The 25,003-nt window shown below is 39.3% G+C and overlaps 1 protein-coding gene across 2 annotated transcripts in view; it reads left to right on the top strand.

The window, feature by feature from the left end:
* ank2b (ankyrin 2b, neuronal) overlaps positions 1-23,800 on the top strand; it is an 801,710-nt gene extending 777,910 nt beyond the window's left edge. For both annotated transcript variants that reach the window (XM_059988791.1, XM_059988792.1), the window contains 7 exons: positions 3,641-3,917; positions 5,848-5,937; positions 9,227-9,310; positions 11,285-11,449; positions 13,578-13,757; positions 19,032-19,123; positions 22,080-23,800. In XM_059988791.1, the coding sequence (XP_059844774.1) occupies positions 3,641-3,917; positions 5,848-5,937; positions 9,227-9,310; positions 11,285-11,449; positions 13,578-13,757; positions 19,032-19,123; positions 22,080-22,263 (1,072 nt within the window). In that variant the 3' untranslated portion in view covers positions 22,264-23,800. The remainder of the gene's footprint in view (positions 1-3,640; positions 3,918-5,847; positions 5,938-9,226; positions 9,311-11,284; positions 11,450-13,577; positions 13,758-19,031; positions 19,124-22,079) is intronic.
* The last annotated feature ends 1,203 nt before the right edge of the window (positions 23,801-25,003 follow it).

Here is a 25,003-nt window from a genome sequence, read left to right as displayed (position 1 = left end):
TTCGGATTATTCAACATTCATACAAGAGCATAATGTTCTTGTATGCACAATCCAATGTCTCCTTACGAGACATTGTTCTGCAATAGTTCTGACTTCCAATTTCTATTAATATGTGAGTAAAGCATGAAAGCAGGTAATTCTAGAAACACTCAGCTGCTCAGCCAGGATATATATATAATATGCGCGCGTGTGTGTGTGTGTGTGTGTGTGTGGCCTCCATCGGTCGTGGTCGACCGTGGGTACTGCACCTCTAGTAGTCACTGAGACTGGTCTCTCCAGGGTGCAAGCCAGGGCAGAGTTGATATGGAGATTCGTCTGTTGCCCATGCAGTGGGACCCCCCCCCCCCACACTGATGACGGGTCCAGAGGAACGACGGAAGTCGGTACTGTTCGGTGCCAGCAGCATCGCAGGAGTTGCCGTGCCGGTGCTGGGTACAGCGGTCAGCCACCTTCGGGACTCCGACTCCGGATTTTTCCTCTGGGTTCACTCCCAAAGCCTTTCCCGTGTGTGGGTATAGCCTCAAGGCAGCGGAGGTTTGAAATCAGAGTTTTCCCTCTCCTAGATGAGCTACCATCCGTGGTTAACGAGCCCCAACTGGCCAAAGCAACTGGTTTTAAGGTGCCAGTGGCCAGCCTTTGCCCTTTCTCCTGTCAGTGAGAACAGCTCCGCCGGGCATAAGCAGTTGGACCTGGCTCCAAAGGTAGTCATAGCCAAATGGTGGTAGTGGGGACAAGCTCCCACTGCTAAACAAATGATCTTCATGGCGTGGGTCTCATAGCCGGGATATAGAACATAGAAAATCTACAGTACTCTACAGGTCCTTCAGTCCACAATGTTGTGCCAACCATGTAATCTACTCTAGAAACTGTCTCAATTTTCCCTTGCACATAGCCCTCTATTTTTCTAAGCTTCATGTACCTATCTAAGAGTCTCCTAAAAGACCCTATTGTATCTGTTCCACCACCATCTAAGGTAGCGCATTCCATGCACCCACCACTTTATATGTGAAAAACTTACCTTCAACATCCCCTGTGTACCTACTTCCAAGCACCTTAAAACTATGCCGCTTGTGTTAACCATTTCAGTTAAGGAACACAATCGATGCCTCTCATCATCTTATACACAGGATATGTTGAAAAAGAAAGAGAAAAGGCAATGTGTCTCCAACCCGGAACATAAACTGCTTCTCTTTCCAAACATGATGACTGACCTTTTGAGTATGTCCAGCATTTTCTGTTCACATATCAGATTTCCAGCATTTGCAGGTATAAGTTTTTGAGTACTGTATCATATATTGATTGTGCTAATATCATCCACACTGAGTTTGATATCTTTACATAAACTGAACCAAGGAAATAATCCTTCCATGTGTTGCTCACTATTTTCAAGGGGAAGCACAAAATTTATTGATTAACTCTAAAACCCTTAATATCTGGGTCCATTCTAATTATTTCAGCTAATGGTTCTATTGACAACACGAATAAAGCAGGTGATAATGGACAACCTTGTCTAGTTGACCTTGTTAGCTGAAATGGTGTTGAAATTTGACCATTTGTCACTACTTTAGCTTTGGGATTAATATTTAAGGTTTTAATCCATTTTATAAAAGATACTCCTAATCCATATTTTTCCAATACTTTAAATAAAAAATCCCATTCCAATCTATCAAATGCTTTTTCTGCATCCAAAGCAACTGCCACACTCATTTCCTCCCTCTTTTGTGCCAAATGAATTATACTAAATAACCGAGTTACATTATCTGCCGATTGTCTGTTTTTAATAAATCCTGTTTGATCCATATGTACTAATTTTGGTAAGTATTTAGATAATCTGTTAGATAAGATTTTTGCTATTATTTTATAATCAGTGTTTAATAAAGAAATAGGTCTATAAGCTGGCTTTAAAAGATCTCTATCTTTTTTTGGCAATACTATTAAAATAACTGTCGAAACAGATTCTGGAAGTTTATGCGTTCTTTCCGCTTGATGTATTAACTCCATAAAAGGAGGAATTAATAAATCTTTAAACTTTTTATAAAATTCAGGCGGAAAACCATCTTCTCCTGGAGATTTATTACTTTGAAGTGATCCTAGGGCATCTTCGACCTCTTTCAATGTAAAAGGCATATCAAATCCCTTCTGTTCTTCCGTGTTTAATTTTGGAAGTGTTACTTGTGATAAAAACCTTTCTATCTTGACATTATCATTTTGTAATTCTGATTTATACAACTCAGAATAAAAATTCTTAAAAGTTCCATTAATTTCTAAAGGTTTATAAGTAATTTTATTTACTCTTGTTCGAATTGCATTTATTGTTTTAGAAGTCTGGTCTGTTTTTAACAATTGTCCCATGATTAAGCTAGAAATAAATCAGGGAGTTGCTGGATGGTGTGGCTCGAAGAGCTTATTCTGTGCTGTATCAAAAATAAATAAATACCTCCTCCTTGAGAACCAGCTTGGATCCACTCCAAGTTGCCTACTGGAACAACAGGTCCACATCTTATTGGCTCTTCACTCAACTCCAGAATATCTGGACAGCAAAGATGCATATATAAGGATGCTCTTTATTGACACAGCTCACCATTCAATCCTACAATCCCCTCAAAATGAGTCAATAAGCTTCAAAACCTTGACCTCAATACCTCTTTGTACAGTTGGATCCTGGATTTCCTCACTTGTAGACCCCAGTAGTTCAAATTGGCAACAACATCTCCACAATCTCCATCTGTACAAGAGCACCACATGGCTGTGTGCTTAGCCCCCTGCTCTACTCACTTTACACTTACGACGGAGTTGCTAAGTACAGCTCTGACAAGGTGTAGATCTGAAACAAACTCAAAAGTACCATTTGTAACCAGAGATTTAGATGTGGCACATGCAGCTACACAATAACTCCACAGTGGGAGATGGGAATTCTTTTCCCTGTCTCATTTGAAATCAAATGGTACTGATTTTTTATTTGTTTAAAAGTGAATTGTAGTGATTTTGTTGAAAAATATTTGGAGTGCTTCGCAGTGATTGATTTTGAATTGATAACAGAATTATGATATTATTACAGTTTCTTTATGATGGGTGGATGTGTTGATCAGTCTTACTGCTTGGGGAAAGTAACAGTTTTTGACTCTGGTGGTCTTGGCGTAAATGACAGGCCCTGGGAGTTAGACAAACAGTCTATGAGCAGGTGGGTGGGATCTTTCATTATGTTACTGGTCCTTTTCTGGTACCTTTCTGTATATCTGTCCTTGATGGTGGGTATGCTTGTGCCAATGATGTGTTGGGCGGTTTCCACTGCAGAGCAGTTTCTGCACCGTGCAGTGATGCATGTTGACAGGTTGCTCTCTGTTGTGTATCTGTAGCATGATGTGCACAGTCCAGCTCTTTTCTGAAAGTGGAGATGTTGCTAAGCTGTCCTGACAGTGTAGGATGTTTGCTAGGACTGTGGGAGGTTGTGTGAGATGTGCAAGCATAGGAGTTTGAAACCGCTTGTAGTTTCCACGCTGTGCCGCCAGCATAAAGAGGGGTGAGAATGGTGCAAGTTCTCTTGAAGTCAATAATCATCTCATTTGTCAAAAGAGTTTCAGTATCAGCCTATTGTTACTAAAATCCTGATACCTGTAACAATTTAATTCTTTGTGGACAGAGTGAAGGATGAAGACTTTACATCCTCTGGTGAAGATTCTGACTTCTATCAAGGCAAGTCCAGGGAAGTAGAGAAATCTGATATTCAGGATGAAGAAGAGGCAGATGTGGAATCTACAGAGTTGGTAAACTTGAGAATTGATGAACAAAATCCAATTATACAGGAGCCTGATGAGGGCTTACAGCCTGCCCAAACAGCTGGTCCCACTATAGGGGAAACCACAGAGAATGAGCCAGAGAACATTAAGAAATCTTTTGAGGAAGAATCACTAGAAAAGGTAAAAAGCTGCAGTAAAACTGCAAAGTACTGAACATTCTGTTTATACAATTTTGTGTGAGAAAAACTACCTACATTTATATTCAAGACTGCAGGATTACATTCTTGGGAACTGGTGTCTTTGACTTTTGTATGTCTACACTACCGATTGCTTCTCTCTTATTACAGAGTCAATAGTGCAAACGCGGGAAGCAGGTTATTGACTTCTGGAATATGACTGGGCAAGTAGCAGTGTAAAAGAATAGGTTTTTTTTCTCTACATCAACAATTCAGCCATTTCAAAGATCAATTTTATTTGAGTTAAGCAATCAGAGATATTGCATGGAAAGAGGTCAAGAAGTCCACACTGGCCACCAAGTATCTATTCTCACAGTATTCTTACCCTAATCTATTATATTCTTCCTCCATTCCCATCAACTCCACCCCATCTCCCTCCCATTCATCCACAATTTACAACGGTCAGTTAACCGACCAAGTGTATGTTTTTGTGGGTGTGAGAGGATGTGATGGGAACCTTACTCACTCATATACAAACTCAAGGCTAACATTAACCCAGTTGCCGACTATGGGATAACAGATCTACTAGCTGCACAATGATGCTGTACAAAATTGTTATCACTAACTTAATTATGGCTGGTAGAATAATAAAAACTGGTCATCTGATTTTCGCTTAAAATAAAGATGTCGTGTTCCAATATTTTTTGTAGAATTTCTCCATATGCCAACTTTCACATAATTGAAATAATCAAACCCTTTTTCTGGTTGATTTATGTTGTCACCTGGTTCCTGGATCCCTTTCATTTCACTTTCTTATTTCGACCTGTCTGTGGCATTCTCCATCCATATCTTTGTAGCTTTCACCAGAGATGAAATTCACCGAAAACTTGTATTTCTGGCCTCTTGCCAATTCCTTTCCTCAACCAAGTCACAAGCTGGTAGTTCCTTAGCAGGCTAGGCTAGTCATGAATTCAATCTTCCAAAATCATTCTCTTTAGCTCTCTATTTGCTTTTCTTTTTCAGACTCTACATAAAGTTTAAAAGCTACTTCTATTCCAAGGTGCATTCCTTAACCCTTTTATTAACATTTTTCAATTAACATATAAATAATTTGAACCCAGATCCACCTTTCTGCAACAGAAAAATAGGTGTCCATTTTTGTGCAAAACATCCTTTCTGCTACAAGGCAATTTTTGTTTGAAGTAGGCTGTCTCCAGTTGAACTGAATAAATCTAACTCATAATTTAATCTTCATAAAACCAGTTTTACATTGGTAGTTTGTCGATGTGTTTAATAGATCTGAGTAGTAAATACAGAGTTCAGGAGTAATATATTGTTGATTTTTATCTCAGCTACATGAATGCAGAGGAAAATTAAAAGATGTTCCATTTTCTAATGTGGATAAAAGGAAGTAGAGTGGAATGTCACCCCTGCCTCTGCTTGAATACCACAGACTGGGCCAATATGGCTGAGTATTTTTGATTCTCATTTGTGTTAGATAAATAAACACAAATAAATCTGGAAAGATTTTTCTCAGAAAAGAACTTTATTTATTGTCTGCATTTCCTGAGCACAACATCGTGCGTAAAACAAAATATAATTAGTGTCATTGAGTCAAGCATCACATAAACAGAGCCCACACATCAAAAAGTATCTGCACTCATTCTAATTTATTTTCCAAGTGTTCTTATCAATTTCTCCCAAATTCTGCTATTCAAAAACATACCAGCAGCAATTTATAATGGGCAGTTAAATATATAGAAAGAAATGGAAGCTTCCAGAGGAAACCTACAAAATTACGGGTGTGTAAACTGTAAGTGTACACACACACACACACACACACACACACACACACACACACACACACACACACACACACACACACACTCACACACACACAAAGTAAATGATGACTGATTGACTGTTTTCACCAGGAGATAGTTGAAGAATTGGGGGAACAGGAAAGCAGTTCTGATGAGGAGACTGTAACTACCCGGGTCATTCGCCGCCGGGTGATTATCCAGGTATCCAACACAAACAAGCTGCCCTTTGGTCTATTGTAGAATTTTCTAGTTCTCAATTTAGATTGAACTACGTGCACTGAATCACCATTGTCTGGTTTCTGTAGTGATGCATGCTGAGACTCCAAGCATGACATGGACTGTAGCTCTTAGCTTTTGATGGAAATTGTACATAATCTGATATGTTTATTTTAAAACAAGTAAGCATTTTTTTTGCTTGCAATTTATTTTCCTTTTATTAGTGCTTGAACATAATGTTCAGTGTATCTCATCACAATTTTTATTCGTAATTTGTTGCTTATGATTACGTTTGCATCAAAAATAGCTAATTGTGCATTTATGGAGTCGTTAAGTCGTAAGGTAACAGCCAACTAAGTCTATGCTAACCATCATTCACCCATGTTTACACTAACTCAGTTTATTCTCCCTGCAGTACCATCAATTCTACCACTTATCTACATATTAGGGGTAATTTTCTGTGAACAATTAACCTACACAAGTGCATGTTCTTGGAATGTAAGAGAAAACCAGAGACCTGAAGGAACTCCACCTGATAAAAGGGAGAATGTGTAAATTTCACACGGATAGCATCAGAAGTCAGGATTTGTGCCATCGTGCCACACTTACGTTTAACTGGCTCAGTTTGGTCTTGTAAAGAAACCTTATCAACAATGACATTGCATTTTCAAGAATGTCGCAAGTGTATGTTTTGTAACTTCAAATCATTGAATGAATCCGGTGGAGGATACTGGAGTCTGAAATATGGGTCTGATTTATCTTTACTTTTAGCAAGGCATGCATATATAACATAGAAGTGTGATGATGGATGCAAGTAACATATTTTTACATATAATGTAATTTGAAATAACAAGAATGCTTAATTAAATTTGTGTGTGTATATATATTATATATAATATTACTCAAATATTATTGAAATACCAAATACATAAGACATGCCAATCTACTCAAAAAATAACATCTTCAAAGATTTCAATATATTACATCAAAAGTCATCATGCATTTTGTTGAGTAATTTTTTTTATATTTTTTACCATGCTAGGTGAACTATAGTGGGAATGAGTGATCCAGGATTGTCCCAAGCCAGACTCGGTTGTAGTCCATGAACATTTAAAGTTTTTTTAACTTTAAATAGATTTTAATGGTGGCAATACCCAGCAAGTCATGAAGTATGTTTAAGGAAAAAAATGTAATTAATTTTTCAGATCGATGTCCTTTCCTCAAAATCAGGATCACTTATTATCAAGTTAGAAATAAGCTGCAGAGTAGGAGGAGGGTATAGAGAAAGTAAAGGGATTGTCTCTGAAAGGGTTGAGTGATAGTGGCTAGGAGAGAAAGTGGTCAAGGCTTGTTGATCACAACTGATCTGTTTGGGGATTTAATTCGATAAAGAACAGTAAAGACAAGAGAAGGGAGAAATAACAATTCTCAACCTATGACACCATACACTAAAAATGTAGAAAATTGGAAATATGAGAGAATGTTAGAAATATACGAAAGATCAGTTAGCATCTTGTTGAAAGATAAAGAGTGTTACTGTTATATTAGAGTGTTTTTTGAAACTTTTTGAAGTACTTTTTGAAACTGAAATATCTGTCTAGCTAAGATCGATGAATTCAATTTAATATACCCTTCATCAGGACTGGAAAGAAAGAGGGTAAGGGCCAGATTAAAGGTGGGGGAGGGGAAGAGTACTCACTGACAGGTGATTGGTGAATACAGATGAGGGGAAGGAGATAGGGAGTGGGGAGTTGAAATTAGTGAAAGCCTCTGAGGTGATAGGTTAAAGAGACAAATGGCTGAAGAAAATGGAATATGAAAGGAGAGCACAACAGATTAAAGGAAAGGAGGAGGGAACCAGTCAGAGGAAGGTATGGGTGAAGGGAAGATCAGGCAGGCGAAGAAGAAAGACAGGGAATAATGAGGTCAGAGGAATCAAGGAAAACAAAGGCAGAAAGAAGAGGGAATTGTTCCTGGAAATTAGAGAAATCAATGTTGACACTGTCAGGTTGGAGACTTCCAAGAAGGATTATGAGGTGTTGTCCTCTAATCTGCATCTACCCTCAACTTGTCAATACATACGTTAGCAAGGGAATGAGAAGTGGAAATAAAATGGGCGATCCTGGCTTCTACTGCAGATGGAGCAAAAATGCTCAATGCTCAGTCTGCATTGGGTCTCACTAGATCTCCAACACCTTGTGCATTGTCGAGGGCACAAAATTCAAATCAGTGGTGATTTGTCCCATTCTACATATGCACACCTTTCCAGGAATACATCCAAACTCATACCCAACGTAGCACTCTGTGGAACCTGACATTTTACTGTATCTGTCACCAAAGCTGATATTCTTTGCTTCTGGAAATCCCTCATTTATCCCCTATGTTTTGTACTGCGACACTATATCCTTAAGAACTCCTTTCAAAACTTAGAACAGTGCTTTTGACCACCTCTACAAACTCAGCCCAAACTTTGAAATCTTTCCGACAATGCAATTTGGATCTATTCTGTATTAACATCTGTTCCTCCATGACATTTGAGCTATTTGCCCCATTCAACAAAATAGAAAAGAAAGTGATTTAAGTGCAAAACATATTCTATATTATTATATTGTAAAAGGATGAAATTTTGCAATGTTCTCATAGTGAGGAAAACATTTAGAAAATAACTATTTCTATGTATGATTCTTTATATGAAAGCTTTTAAGTTCCCTGGTTCCAATTGGAAGCACTATTTCTCCTACACAATGTTACTTGATCCGGTGGAAAGATGGAAAAATTATAAGTACACATTACATGCTGTACTATTTTTTGTGTTGGTTTCCACTTGCGTGTCCTTTTGCAGGCTTTTGAGATGCTTAAAATTAATCTGTTTGTATTAAAAATAATATAAACATCATACAAAGCCATAAATATCCAAAGGATATTTAATAGAATGAATAAACTATCCACAACATCAAAAATCTACAGATTTTTAACTAATATTGTGTGGATTGGACAGGTTTGCTCCAAGAGCCATTTTTTTTGTGAAAAGCTTGTATTATTAAAGCTGCAGTAATTACGAACTCAAGAATATTGACCATTATCTTTTAATGGAAGAAAAACTGGATGTTCAAAAGTGCTATCCAATTATATTAATTAAAAGATTTTACTTTCAGTGCATTGTTCTCACAACTAACAAATTCACTTGTGAAAACTAGGGTAATTTGCATTTGAGTATCAATTGCTCAGCAGAAACTTCACTACTTGAAATTCAGTGAGCATTATCATTTTGCAGGCAGATGATATGCCCGATGTCCTACCGGAGTCAGTCACTGAAGAACAATACACAGATGAACATGGAAATACTATTGTGAAAAAGGTAATGCCATGAGTAAACTTTTTGTAGCATTCCAAGATTTTTCATTTGACCACAGACATATGTCTTTATTCATTGTAACTTGCTATATTGCTAAAGATGGTGAAGGTAAAATGAGGAGAAATTGTAGAAAAGTAGAAAAATGATAGGAAATACATACCAGGACAAACAACATATTGGCAAGAGAAGCACTGTTTGTTTGTTGATGATTTTATCACACCAGGAATGTAAAAAAACAAGTGAAAATTTTTTCCAAACACCTTCCGAATGCTTTGCTCTCCACTCTCTCTGCACCAATCCCAACCTTAATATAAAACCCGCTGATAAGGGGGGCGCTGTTATAGTCTGGCATACTGACCTCTACCTTGCCGAGGCACAGTGACAACTCGCTAATACCTCCTCTTATTTACCCCTCGATCATGACCCTACCAAGGACCACCAGGCCACTGTCTCCCACACCATCACCAACCTTATCAGCTGTGAGGATCTCCCATCCACTGCCACCAACCTCATAGTTCCCACATCCTGCACTTCCCATTTCTACCTCCTACCCAAGATCCACAAACCTGCCTATCTAAGTAGATCCATGTCTCAGCTTGCTCCTGCCCCACCAAATTAATTTCTGCATACCTCGACACTGTTTTATCCCCCCTTGTTTCATCCCTTCCCACCTATGTTCATGACACTTCTCACACTTTGAATTTTTTCAATGATTTTAAGTTCCCTGGTTCCCACCGCCTTATTTTCACCATGGATGTCCAGTCCCTATATACCTCCAACCCCCCCCCTCCCCCCCAGGAAGCTCTCAAAGCTCTGTGCTTCTTTTTGGATTCCAGATCTAACCAGTTCCCCTCTACCAACACTCTCCACTCTCCTCCATCTAGCAGAATTAGTCCTTACTCTTAATTTCTCCTTTGGCTCCTCCCACTTCCTCCAAACGAAAGGTGTAGCCATGGGCACCCGTTTGGGTCCCAGTTATGCCTGCCTTTTTGTTGGCTTTGTGGAACAGTCCATGTTTCAGGCCTATACGGGTATCCGTCCCCCACTTTTCCTTTGCTACATCGACGACTGCATTGGTGCTGCTTTCTGCATACATGCTGAGCTCATCGACTTCATTAACTTTGCCTCCAACTTTCACCCTGCCCTCAAATTAACCTGGTCCATTTCCGACACCTCCCTCCCCTTTCTTGATCTTTCTGTCTCTATCTCCACAGATGGCTTATCTACTGATATCTACAATAAGCCTACGGACTCTCGCAGCTACCCAGACTATTCCTCTTCCCACCCTGTCTCCGGCAAAAATGCCATCCCCTTCTCGCAATTCCTCCATCTCCACTGCATCTGCTCTCAGGATAAGGCTTTTCATTCCAGAACAAAGGAGATGTCTTCCTTTTTTAAAGAAAGGGTCTTCCCTTCCTCCACCATCAACTCTGCTCTCAAACGCTTCTCTCCCATTTCACGCACATCTGCTCTCACCCCATCCTCCCGCCACTAGAGATAGGGTTCCCCTTGTCCTCACCTACCACCCCACCAGCCTCCGGGTCCAACATAATTCTCTACAACTTCTGCCACCTCCAACGGGATCCCACTATCAAGCACATCTTTCCCTTCGCCCCCTTTCTGCCTTCCACAGGGATCACTCCCTATGCGACTTCCTTGTCCATTCCCATTCATTCCCACTGATCTCCCTCACCACCATTCATCCATCCCCCTCCGGTCTTCTCCAATCATTTCGGATTTCCCCCTCCCTCTCCCACTTTCAAATCTCTTACTATCTTTTCTTTCAGTTAGTCCCGATGAAGGGTCTCAGCCTGAAACGTTGACAACGCTTCTCCCTATAGATGCAGCCTGGCCTGCTGCGTTCCACCAACATTTTGTGTGTATTGCTTGAATTTCCAGCATCTGCAGATTTCCTCGTGTTTGCAAAGTGAAAATGAAAGTTTTTTTAAAACATTAATTTTCTCATTTTTCCTTAAGGTTACCAGAAAGATTATTAGACGCTTAATTTCACCTGATGGCACTGAAAAGGAGGAAGTAGTAATACAAGGAGCAGAGCAAGAACCCATTAGAATTGAACATGATGACGGATATTCAAAAGTTTTAAAGCGGACTGTATTAAAAAGTGACAGTGAGCAGTCAGAGGTCAGCATAAAATGCTTTTCTTACTATTTCTACTTAATTATGATTTGTTCTTAAGTACACCTACAACGCATTAAGACTAGTAGCACGTGTATCTGATTAATCCCAATCATGTGGGTAACATATTACTATTTGTCTACACATGAGACAAAATATTTCTCTCAGAAATATATGGTCTGTCCAGGTGCTGGCAAATGTGCAAAATCAAAGTCCTTCTTGACACACAGAAGCATCTAATCCAGTATCCTAAGAGACTTAAAGCTAAAATGATGCAAATACAAAGTATGATTCTCAGCACTTATAAAGGCAAAAAAAGATGCATTGAAATTTCAGGTCCTGAACCTTTATCAGAGCTGAATAAAAGAATGCTGGTGAATTATTTTAATGTAGGATTCAAAGAAATAAAGCACAGAGCCTGATCGAAAGATACTAGAGACCCCCAAAAGTCAAGAGGAATTACAGGAGTAAATATGTAGCAAGATCGAGAAGCACTAAATGGTAAGGGATTGCAAGAGTAGGTGACTTTAACCTTCCTCATTTCGACTGGGATAAGCATAGTGTTAAAGATACGGAATTTACTAAGTGTGCCTAGGAAAGTTTTTACAATTAATATGTAAGTATGTTGTCTCGTCTTAGAGAGGGGACAATATTTGACCTTCTATTGGGAAGAGGTGGGACTGGTCCTTAAGTTTGTCCTCCAATTTGTTGAAGGCTAATCTTTATGCCATTCATCAGGAACTTGCAACGGTTGGTTAGAAAAGGCGCTGAGCAGATCAAGGGTTGTCTGATAAATGGGAGGCTGTTTAAGGTGAGTTAGGGAGAATTTAGAACCATCATGTTACTGTAAGAGTGAAGAAGGCAGACTGGATAGGGGAACCTTCGCTTAAGTTAGGAAAAAGGAGGCATATAATTAGGTGGGATCGAGAATGCATTCCAGAATATAAGAGATACAGTAGTACACAAAAATGAAATCAGGAAGGCAAAAAGAAGATATGATGTGCCCTTGTCAGATAAGGTAAAGGAGATCCTAAGAGATTCTATAAGTGTATTAAGAGCAGAAGAGTAACTAGAGACAGGTCCCCTTAGGATAATTGTGGTCAACTGTATGTAGAGGCACAGGAAATGGTGAATGCCTTTGTTCTGTATTTACAGTGGATAATGTCATAGAAGCTAGGGAATACAAGGAAGAGAACAGTGATGTCCTGAAACATATTGATATTATGAAAGAGAAAACGTTGGCAGTGAAGCACATGATAGTGAATAAATCCCAAGGGGCTAACCAAGTGTATCTTAGGACACTGTGAGAAGCTAGTGAAGAAATTGATGTTCCTTTGGCTTAGACTTGGGTCTGCCATAAGTGTAGTTGCAGATAGCTTGTGTTGTGACTTTTTAAAAGAGGTTTTGCAAGGACAAGCTAGGGAAACACAGGCAAGGGTCTGGAAGGGATCTATCTGTATTTTGAAGGGGAATGACTGATTTAATCAGCATGGTTTGTGCATGGGAAATTGCAACTGAGTTTTTTTTAAAAGCTCCTGCATTTTTAAATCATGAGGGGCATAGATAAGATGGATTGTCACAGTTTTTTTTCAAAGGCTAGAAAGTCTAAAACTGGAAAGTATATGTTAGAGGAGAGAAGGGGGAAATTTCAAAGGGGACCAGAAAGGTAAAGGTTGCATGCAGTGTGATGGGTATATGGAGTGTTAGAGGAGAGAAGGGGGAAACTTCAAAGGGGACCAGAGAGTTAAAGTTTTCATGTCGTGTGATGGGTATATGGAGCGTGCTGTCAGAGGTAGGAACGATATTTGGAACATTTGGATATTCATAGCTAGATGAATAGGAAATGTTTAGAGATTTATGGGCTAATTGCGGCCAAATAGGAATAGCTCAGGAAGACACATTGGTTATTATGGACAGATTAGGCCAAAGGCAGTTTTCAGGCTGCATAACTCAATGATTTTTATCTGTGCCTCTGCCTGTGTTCCTTAAAATCATGACCAGATGTTCTGCTTTACTAATTGTTGCGTCATACATTCCTTTCTTTTTTTGAGTGAAGGTCTTATCTATTAATGTTATTTTGTTAATGGATGCACAGAATAATTAACACAATAAAATCACTTCTATTTACGTGCAGATGACATTTTCAGAATCACAAGTGCCCTCCAACTCTGAATTTCAATCAGAGCCTGTTGAGGGCCGAAAAGTCAGCAGGGTTATTAAAACGACAGTAGTCCATGGAGACAGAGTGGAAAAACACATTGGGGACCCCAGGCTGGCCTCTGACCTTCCATCAGCCAAAGATGATTTCAATATGGTATGATATTTGCAAGTCCTCAGTGGAGGATTTTATTCCAAGTAGAATCTTGGCAGGAGTCATTTATCTTCTATTATAGGTATTAGAGATACAGTATAGAAATGAATACACAAAATAATGGTTAGAAAATTATTGCCACACATACAGATTGCTGGAGGAACTCAGCATTTTGTGTGTGATAGAAACATTTTGTGTGTGTTGTGGGATTTCCAGCATTTGCAGATTTTCTCTTGTTTGTGGTTAGAAAATTATTTAATGGGCAAAAGCATAAAATAAAAATAAATGATTATTATATTTTTGTGGAATATTTGATAAACCATGGGCTGCAAGTTTACAGTGGGTAGTGGAAATATGATTTTGGTTATCATCAGATTAGTTATCTTTTTAAATGGTGGAGCAAGTACAGTGTATGTGTGCAGGAAGGTCACTCTTTCTAACTGGTCTGTTTGAATAAATAACTTTCAGCTTGATAATCTGTTACTATCGGGATACATCTAGATTTTTCATTGAGGTCTCAGCTTTTATATCAAACTAAAGGACAAACTTTACTGGCAATGCATAGCAAATGTGAAAATAAGTTTTGAGGAGAACCCATTTCTCAGTGCATTAACCCACATGCAACTAATGTAATTTCCATTCTCACTTTTTGTCATCTATAACCAGTCTGTAACTTTCTCATCCTCCTAACTCACCCCATTCGCTCCCAACTTTATCCTTCAAGAGTCCTCTGTTCTTCCTGACTTCCCTAGACCCTCCAGTTCTTGAAGGATCCCCAAGCCTCCTTTGGTAAACTTGACTCCCTACACCTAAAGATCCAGCACCCTGCATGTCAATTTCCTTCCCCTTCTTATGGGCTTTTGCCTAATTGAAAGCTCTAATCCTTGGTCTCAGTAGCCCCACTGCCATCAACCACCCCCTGAATAAAAGAGCTGTAACCCAAGGCTCGTACACCAGCTTGTTTCGTTAGCTAACTTTGCCGACAGCTACGTGACTCAGCGGTGCAAAGGCTACTTTTCATAAGCAATATACATAGAAACCTTGATTTGAGGGTATGCTGTGTAAATACTGCCCATACACAATTATTGGTACACCAGCAAAAAATTATAGAGAAAGTATATTTACCACATTTACAGTTACAGAAAAAAGAAAAGATAAACAGAAGGGCCCATTACAGTTAAACCAGTCCATGGTGGAGCTCATTTCTGGAGTAGTCGGAGATGTATCACTTTACTCATGGGCTGGGCCCATGGTCTGCGTGAAAGCACCCGCCACAGCCTGAGCTTCCCTCAAGGGCCATCTTGAACGAACTGGCTCTCTTAGGAGTATTGGCCCTTCTTCCTTTGAGCCATTCATCTGCATAAAATACTTCTTGCAATGGGGACTCTTGCAACGAGGACTCTCCTTCCAATGGCATTCACCAGCATCTTCTCTTCTGCAGCACTCCACAGCTCCCACCTCCCACCAAAAGGACCCCAAAACAGACTACTGTCCTTCAGAATTCTCTTCCCACCCAGCTCTCAAGAACCTTCTCTACATCCCACAATCCCGATTGGGTGATATAACATTACTAAGTTGGACAACATGGCTCCTTAGCTTTAGCCAAAGCCAAAACACTCCTACCGACAGGACACACTGCTTTTCTGGACAACTGGTAAAATAAAACATCTCACAGCATAGCAGCAGAAATCTTAAACAGGGCATTACAGAGTATTTTCAGAGATCCATCTTATATCCTTTGCTCAAGTTCCTAAATGTCTTTCACCTCTTCATTAACATGGTTTCTATTAACCAATCTAAACCAATGATAGTTTTATACATTTCTATCAAATTGCCTGTCATTTCTTTTGTTTCAAGGATACTCACCTCCTAGCCTCTCCATTCTAACATTTTAGTTGAAATCTGTCATCCCTGAAACCATTCACATAAGTCTTTTTTTACACCATGTAATGGGTAAGTTGATCAGACCCAAACTATTCGAGTGTCCAGGTGATATAGTAGTAAGCATGCAAGCATAACAAAGTAACTTAAGCCTAATTTATTATCATAAAATTGAAAGCACAAATAATCCACACAAAATACACATGGTAAATCACAAAGATTTCAGTGCTCATGATTCTTAGTCACCACTTGATCATCACTGTTGTCGAGGGAACACTGAATTCTGACTCACTCATGGAACCACCCCAGCTCCCAGGCAGTCCAACGAACCCAGAGAAAGATATCCCAATAAATACGGGTTCCACAAACGTATAACAATGTACAGAGACAGACAAACTCCTTGATCTTTTGTTGTCATGCCTGGTAATTGAGCCTGGTTTCTTTCACTGAAACAATTCATGTTCATTAACACAGTGCTCAACATACCCTTATAGATAAATTAGACACTTTAATGGTCACTCCTTATCCATCAGTCCACCAATGTTGTAATTAATATTCCTTAAGCTATAAAAGAACATTAATATTACATAAAGCAATAAGACTGAAACCAAATAGTCAAATAAACCAATTTGACAGGCACTGAGAAAGAATCCAACCGAGCTCTCAGTAACCAACAGACATGGAAACATTGACAGGCATCCTCATGTTAATGGTGCCTGAGATGAAGGAAGAATCCACCTGCTATCAACAAAATTAACAAACCTACAGTCTTCACCTTGTACAGACACTGTACATGCTGTGACCTCACAAAGAGTTAAATTGTCATTTTGAATGTTCAGACGTTCTTCCAATATTTTACAAAATTTCATATAATGCACATCATCTCCAAGATCTTCACATGCTCACTAAAGCCTTTAATCAAAATTGGTTATTATAGTAAACAAGAGAAAATCTGCAGATGCTGGAAATCCAAACAATGCACACAAAATGCTGGAGGAACTCAGCAGGCCTCAGCATGGAAAAGTATTGAACTGAATTGACTTGACTTTATCTCTTACATCCTTCACATACATGAGGAGTAAAAATCTTGACGTTACATCTCCATCTAAATGTGCAATGTGCAATCATAGTAATTTATAATAAATAGAACAGTCAATGTAACATAGAAATACACTCCAATCAACATGTTAATCAGTCTGATGGCCTGGTGGAAGATGATGTCCCGGAGCCTGTTGGTCCTGGCTTTTATGCTACAGTACGTTTTCCCAAATGGTAGCAGCTGGAACAGTTTGAGGTTGGGGTGACTCGGGTCACCAATGATCCTTCTCACACCTGTCTTTGTAAATGTCCTGAATCATGGGAAGTTCACAACTGTAGATGTAAACACAAAGTACACTGCAGATGCTGGAGTCAAACCAACATGCACATCATGCTGGAGGAACTCAGCAGGTCGGGCAGCATCTGTGGAAATGAGCAGTCAATGTTTCAGGCCAAGACATTTCATCAGGACTGAAGAAGGAGGGGGCAGGGGCCCAATAAAGAAGGTGGGGGTGGGAGGTGGGAAAGAGAAGGCTGGTAGGTGCCAGGTGAAAAACCAGTAAGGGGAAAGGTCAAGGGGTGGGGAAGGAGAAGCAGGGAGGGGATAGGCAGGAAAAGTGAAGAAGGAATGTAAGGGGAAAGCACTATGGGTAATAGAAGAAGGCAGAATCATGAGAGAGGTGAAAGGCAGCTGGAGGAGGAGGCAGAGTGAAACTGGGATGGGGGAGGGAATTACCAGAAGTTGGAGAATTCAACGCTCAGTCCTCCTCCTCCAGATGCCTTTCACCTCTCTCATGATTCCCCTTCCCCTTACTGGTTTTTCCACCTGGCACCTACCAACCTCTCCTTCCCACCCTCCTCCCTCCCCCTACCTCCTTTGTGATTTTTATAGATGACCTGGATGAAGAAGTTAGTAAATTTGCTGATGACACAAAGGTTGGGGGTGTTGTGAATAGTGTGGATGGCTGTCAGAGGTTACAGCAGGACATCGATAGGATGCAAAAATGGACTGAGAAGTGGCAAATGTAGTTTGATCGATAAGTGTGAGGTGGCTCATTTTGGTAGTTCAAATATGATGACAGAATATAGTATTGATGGTAAGACTCTTGGCAGTGTGGAGAATCAGCGGGATCTTGGGGTCCAAGTCCATTGGGCACTCAAGATTGCTGTGCAGGTTAACACTTAACCCATCTAGTGCTAGTCTTACCCAACCTCAGTAGGAAAAAACTTGCTTGCATTTACCCTACCAATTCCCCTGATAATTTTATACACCTCTATCAAATTTCCTCTCATTCTCGTATGCACTGAGGAGTAAAGTCCTAACTTATTCAACCTTTTTCTATAAGTCAAGTCCTCAAGTCCTGGCAACAACCTTGTAAATTTTTTCTGCACTCTTTCAATCTTGTTGGTAAATTTCCTGCAGGTAGGTGAGCAGAGCTGTGCACAATATGCATGTTGAAGTTGTATTCTATTTCCCATCTCTGTGTTTGACTTCTCAAAGGGCAACAACGCAATAATGCTTCTTTAATTAATATTGCCATCCAACTCAATATTTCTTCCATTTCTTTATTTTCTGAACCTTGAATTATTACTGTGCTCATTTGTTTTAAGATGTATTTTAGTTTCTGAAACATTGACATAATCCCATGTACTTGCACCTCATCTCTCTTATTGACCACATATATAAGCATTGCAGACCTTTTTTATTCCTTGTCTCTCTTACTCTCTTTACCTCTGAAGTTAATTATACCCATTTTGAGAACAGCACTATTTTCAAAACATGGCTAGATTTCAGGAGCAGGTAGCAAGCAAATCCTGCATTATATTCTCAATTGCCTCATTTATAAATTTAAGATATTTTTCTGTAATATCTATAGTTATGAGAAATGGTTTAGATCATTGATTTATCACAACTTCCAGGATCTTTTGTTGTACATGAGGCTTGATGAAGCCCTGCCCCCTGTTCTTTTTGAAATACAGTGTGGTCAACCCAATTCTCCTGAGAGCCAGAAGTTTTATTCAATGCAATTGACTGTTGAACAAGTTATCTCAGTGATGGAATGCTGGAAGTCCAGTGGAGAAAACAGGAGTTTGAAAACTGGAGAAAGAATTCAGTGGTGGCAGAGAAGCAAAAATTAAACTGCTGCAATAGCAGTTAAGTGTCACCTGTAGAGGAAAATAGATACCTGTAGTTAACATTTCGGACTGAGACTGAACCAGAACTCCACAGATGCTGCTTGATCTACTTAGTTTATTTCTTTAGGATTGTGGATTTTTGTTTATTTTTCAGTTTATTCACATAAGAGCATCATTGTTACTAGCTGTTTTATATGTCTGTGCTATTTTCATTTCGCCTAGGCTCTTAGTTTCGCAGGGAACCAAGGAAGGGTACACATTCCAAATGTAGTTCAGAGAGAGTTTGTAAAAGAGGATGGATCTGTTATTAAAAGGTTTGATTACCCTCCACTGTCCTTGCGTTTTCTGCATTCGCCTTACTAACCAGCTAATACATAGTTGGACTGTCTATTCATCTTACCGTGTGTGGCCAGGTGGTATTGGTGGGAGGATGGTATACTGTGCTTTCATTTAACATTATGCACACAGTGCATAGCATCAGTTAATTTGAGTGACTTTACAGAAGCTGCATGGAGCTATTTGAATCTTGCTTACTTGTTTCAAATTTGTATTGTTTGGGTGTGAAATTTCACCATGACCCAGCTGAAAACTCATTGTCAAATAATAATTGCAATACTGAGTACCCTGTCCTTGAAACCTTTCAGGCTGAGTACATCTGCAATGCATGAATTCTTAAATTTTTATTGTTCTGGAGAAACTATGACTGTTTTTGCTGTTTATAACGATAATCCATGCAATCCAGAATTTTCTGTTTATTTTCGAGTAGCAAGGACATCATTATTTTCCTTCCCCTTTAGGCTCTAAGGAACCCACGCTTCTTGTTCTTAATTTACTAAAGGTTACCTGTGAAGATTACTTCAGGCCTTTCTTTGCTCTCTGAATTTCCTTCCGTGCAATTTCCCATATGATCAAATGATAGCAACATTCTGAGTAGAGAAGTGCCGCATTTCATCAAGAGATTTTAAGACCTTCACTTGAGGGCTAAACTTAGTCCTTTCCATGAAAGACTCACCTTCTGGGAGTCTTGCATGAGGACTCCTAAATCCTTCTGCACCTCTGATGTTTGAACTTTTCCCCATTTATATAATAGTCTATTATTGTTCCTTTTGCCGAAATGCATTATCATGCATTTCCCAACACTGTATTCTATCTACCACATTTTTGCCCTCTCTTCTAGATATCTGATGGATAGGGGAATCAAGGGATATGGGGACAAGGCAGGGACTGGGTATTGATAGTGAATGATCAGCCATGATCTCAGAATGGCGGTGCAGACTCGAGGGGCCGAATGGTCTACTTCTGCACCTATTGTCTATTGTCTTCCAATTTGTCTAAGTCCTGCAGCAATTGCATTGCTTCCTCAGCACTACCTACCCCTTCACCTATCTTTATATCATCCACAAACTTTGCCACAAATCCATCAATTCCACTTTCTAAAATTATTGACAAACAATGTGAAAAGTAGTTGTCCCAATACTGACTCCTGAGGAACACCACTGGACTCTGGCAGCCAACCAGAAAAGACCCCCTTTATTCTCATTCACTGCTTCCTGCTTGCCAGCCATTCCTCAATCCATGCCAGTATCTTTCCTCTAACACCATATAATGTTATCTTGTTAAGCAGCCTTATGTGTGGCACCTTATCAAATGCCTTCTGAAAATCCAAGTAATTGACATCTACTGCCTCTACTTTGTCCACCCTCAGTTACTTCCTTCGTTACTTCCTCAAAAACTCCAAAAAATTTGTCAGGCAAGATTTCCCATTAGTCTCCAAGTACCTTGAAACCTTATCCTTAATAACAGACTCCAACACTTTCTCATACTCTGAGGTTAGGCTAACTGGCCTATAATTTCCTTTCTTTTCCCTTCCCCAATTCTTAAAGAGTGGAGTGACATTTGCAATCTTCCAGTCCTCTAGGACCATGCCAGAATCAAGTGATTCTTGAAAGATCATGACCAATGTATCCATTATCTCTTTAGCAACATCTCTGGGATGTAGTCCATCTGGTCCAGCTGACTTATCTAGCTTAAGACCTTTCAGTTTGCCCATCACTTTTTCCTTTGTAATAGCAATGACATTGACTCCTGCTCCCTGAGACTCATGAACCTCTGGCACACTGCTGTTGTCTTCCACAATAAGACAGACATAAAGTACCCATAATGCTCATCTGCCATTTCTTTGTCCTCCATTACTACCTCACCAGCATCATTTTTCAGTAGTTCAATATCGACTCTTACCTCAGTTTTACTCTTTATATAACTGCAAAAACTTATATTAGCCTGCTTTATATTATTGGCTAGTTTGCCTATCATTTCCTCGTAGCTTTTTTAGTTGCCTTTTGTTGGATTTTAAAAGTTTCCCAATCATCCAACTTCACATTCACTTTTGCTACCTTGGCTTTTGTGCAGTCCTTAACTTCCCTCATTAGCCACAGTTGCCTAGCCCTGCCGTTTGAGAACTACTTCTTCTGTGGGACATATCTATCCTACATCTTGGGAACTATTCCCAGAAACTTCAGTCACCACTGTTCTACTGTCATCCCCACTAGTATCTTCCTTTAATCCAGCTGGAGAAGCTCCTCGCTAATGCTTCTGTAATTCCCTGCAAGGATATTGGACCCTCCCAATTTAGATGTAACCACAGTAATAACTGTGAAGCTACAGAACAAGACATATGCTGCAAGAATATGCCTTGCTTAGTTACTTCTATTGAACTATTTAAAAAATTGCTTTAAAAAGGTTTACCATTTCTGGAGACACGAGGGACTACAGATGTTGGAATCTTGAGCAACAGACCATTTGCTGAAGGAACTCGCCTTTCCTTTCCCCCACAGAGGTTGCTCAATACACCAAGCTCTTTCAACAGATTGTTTTGTTGCTATTTCAGTAGCAGGGCATGGTTTGTTGTCTGTTCATCATGAGGGAAATAGTAAAGCATTACTTGCAATTCACATTTTTGTCATTTCAATCAGATGTCCTTTTCAATTTCTATCCTGTATTTTTCTTCTTTAAAGTTCTAAAATATAGGACTAAATATTTATCATTATTTATTCCACTAAACTTCTGTGCAATTGGAGTAGTGGTGTCAGTTTCTAGCTTAAGTGTTAATGGTCTTTAAAATTCAGCAAAGTGTCCGTTTAGAAATCTTCAATCTTTTCTTTTACTGTGGTTCTCAGCTTTTTTTATTGCTCCTTCAGATTTTTTTCTCTTTGACTGGGATTCTTCACTTTCTCCTTTCCTTTGTTGCTCTGCCATGGTCTATTTTCTTAGGGCGACCATGAGTAAAGCCAACACACAGAAGAAGACTGTGGTGAAAGATCAGGAAGGGAAGCATGTGCATGAAGAACAGCTGGAGGACGTACCTGAAGCACTTCAGAAAGATGACCTGAAATATGACCTACAGCAACTTCTTGATCGCTTTTGTTGTGAGGACTGGAAGCAGGAAGAAAACTAAATAATTCAAGTTGTGCATATCTGTTGTATTATAACTACGCAGTTTGCTCACATGAAAAAAATCATATTATTATCATTTCCATCTGAAAATGCTGGTGTAACTGTATGGAAAGCTTAGATCTGAATTAACCCTTTCACCATACATAAGTAAGTTTGTGACCAAAGATGGCATCCAAGTCTTGGATGACTAATACTGTTTGAACATTAGATCTTCCTGAATTGGCTGTTTTAGGAACATGCTTAAGTTGCTTCCAATAAACTACTGGCAACAATGTCAATATCCAGAAAATACTTAAGCCACAGGCCTCTTCCCATTTTCTGTCACAGAAGGACTTACCAAAATAAATGTGTAAATAGCAGAGGTGTTTTGGCTTGTGAAACCAAAACACTGCCTACCTTGACTACAACATTGCCACCAAACACAAGGTCCTTTCTTCATTGTTGAATTAAGTCTGACTAAATGTCGCCATAGTAACAGAACGTGGGTGTGCAGGCCTAGTATGGCACACATACTAATCTTACAGTCCCTCAAAGATTTACAAAGCTTAGTAAATATGCTAGCACCTGTATTGGACATTTCACTATTAATTGCATTAGTATGAATTAATGAGTGGGTGTGGCAAGCTCCATTTGATGTGCATTCATGCTGCCATACTTGTTTCCAGAAATTCACAACTTTCTTCACTGCTTTCACCAACCCATTAGTCTTGTATCTGTGATCTCGTACTTTCTACTGGCACCTGCACTGTAGATAACTGGAATTGAGATGAACCTAGCAAAACACAAAGACAACAGAATCTTTTGGTTATTTCAGCATTATATAACAAGACTGGCTTCTTTTTGTACATGCATGTAGTATTTATAGCTGTTGTAATCATCTATATGCTTGTTTAAACATCTTTGCAATGGGGAAATGTTTCAGCTCGCTGTCTCAACATAAAAAGTCAAACAAAAAAAAGGAACCGAATATGATAATTATGTGGTATTTTAATTGTTCCAGTCTACCCTTCAATGTATTCATAAGATTTTATTTTAGTTTTTTTTAAGTTATTCTAGTTCAGAAACTTGTCAAAATGAGGACAATATTCACTGAGTGCTCAACAAGTTAAATAACTCAGTCTATTATTTACTTCTTGAATCAGTGCAGGCAGAATATCAGTTCTGTTATGTCAGTGTCAAGACCTGTACTGACTGGCGATTTAAAAGAAAACAACAGAGAGAGTGTGTAACTGTTCTGGCTATGCCATGTGGTGTTAATTGCAGCGCAGATGATGTCTCTGTAATTACATTTTGGTTTACACCTTTTTATTTTTTTGCTGTGTAATCAAAGAACTTCAGAACTGTGAGAAGAAGTGTATTTTAATTTAATGAATCAGCATCTTGTTCCCATGGTGATAACAAATATTGTATATGATATCTATGAGGGCATGTATTAGGATAAAGATAAATGGAAGCAAAATTAAAACACTAACAAATACATACCAATTGCAATGTGTAAAATGGCTGATTTAATTAAAATAAAATGTACAAGTGTTACATGCAAGTGTCCACCCATTGCAATTTTTGTGTTTGTAAATGATGCTGTAGCAGTGATTTCAAAACAAACCAAAATCACTGAGAGACTAAGCATGGGGGTAGGGTTGAAATGAATGATGCGCACTCCACAAAAAATTGTTGATGAAAGTACATTCGATCCTTTATTGACAAATCAACAGAGACAAATAATTTTGTAATGATGAAACTAAACTAACAATATAATGAAATAAGCAATTCAAACATACTTAAAGCAAGCATTCTTAAGCATAGTTAAACAATAAATGAAGCGGTCAACAAAAAATATCTTTCTGACTGCCTCTGGTTCCAACATAGCCTAAAAACTGCACTAAAGACAAGGCATGAGTATGCAGCTATACTCTTCATTTCTACCATGCCCCAACACAAATGGCAAATTACTCATAATAAACATGTAACACAGATTCAATGCAGTCAGAAAATAGGTACATGGCTCCTACATCCCAGCCCCTTAAATTTTACACGATAGTTTTTACCCTTCTGCAATGCCTACAAAGCTCTCTTTCGTACAGCTTCTGGAAAATCAGATCCCTCTTCAATTCTGGTTTTGCCGATGTACAGGCAGAAGCTGAAATAAGAAGCAGCCATAGTTAAAACCAACCACTGTTGGTCCGACCAATCGGCATCCATGCTACAGAACTGCTTTAATAACATTGACTGGAATGTTTTTTGTGATGAGATGTCTCCGAATTCACTGATGGAGTCACATGCTTCATCCGGAAGTGCTTTGACGATGTTGTCCTGAAGAAGTCGGTCAGGCTCTTCCTGAGCCAGAAACCCTGGATCGATAGTTCTGTGCAAGCAGCACTGGCTGCGTGATGCAGAGCTTACATTGCCAGAAATCAGCAGGAGCTCAAGAGAAGCAGCTACAATCTGCTCAAAGCTGTCAAGACTACAAAAAAACAATACAGGAACAAGATTGAGTCAAGATTCACAATGAGTAACACACATGACTTACGGTGAGGGTTGGATGCCACTGCAGACTTCAAAGCCAAACGTAGTGGTGATGCCAACATTGCAGCCTCTTTCCCACAAATCACTTTTAAGCTCAGTTTGATGTTGCTAACTTTGAGCCTCCGTGGAAAGCCACTGCTATAACCTGCATCTCTGAGGCTGAGGTACACAGATGTTTCCAAATGAGTGGACAGTCACAAGGCTTGCAGGACCAG

This window comes from Hypanus sabinus, chromosome 14 (assembly GCF_030144855.1).
Source record: "Hypanus sabinus isolate sHypSab1 chromosome 14, sHypSab1.hap1, whole genome shotgun sequence".
NCBI classification, from domain to species: domain Eukaryota; kingdom Metazoa; phylum Chordata; class Chondrichthyes; order Myliobatiformes; family Dasyatidae; genus Hypanus; species Hypanus sabinus.
This window is presented reverse-complemented; position numbering and strand designations above follow the sequence as displayed.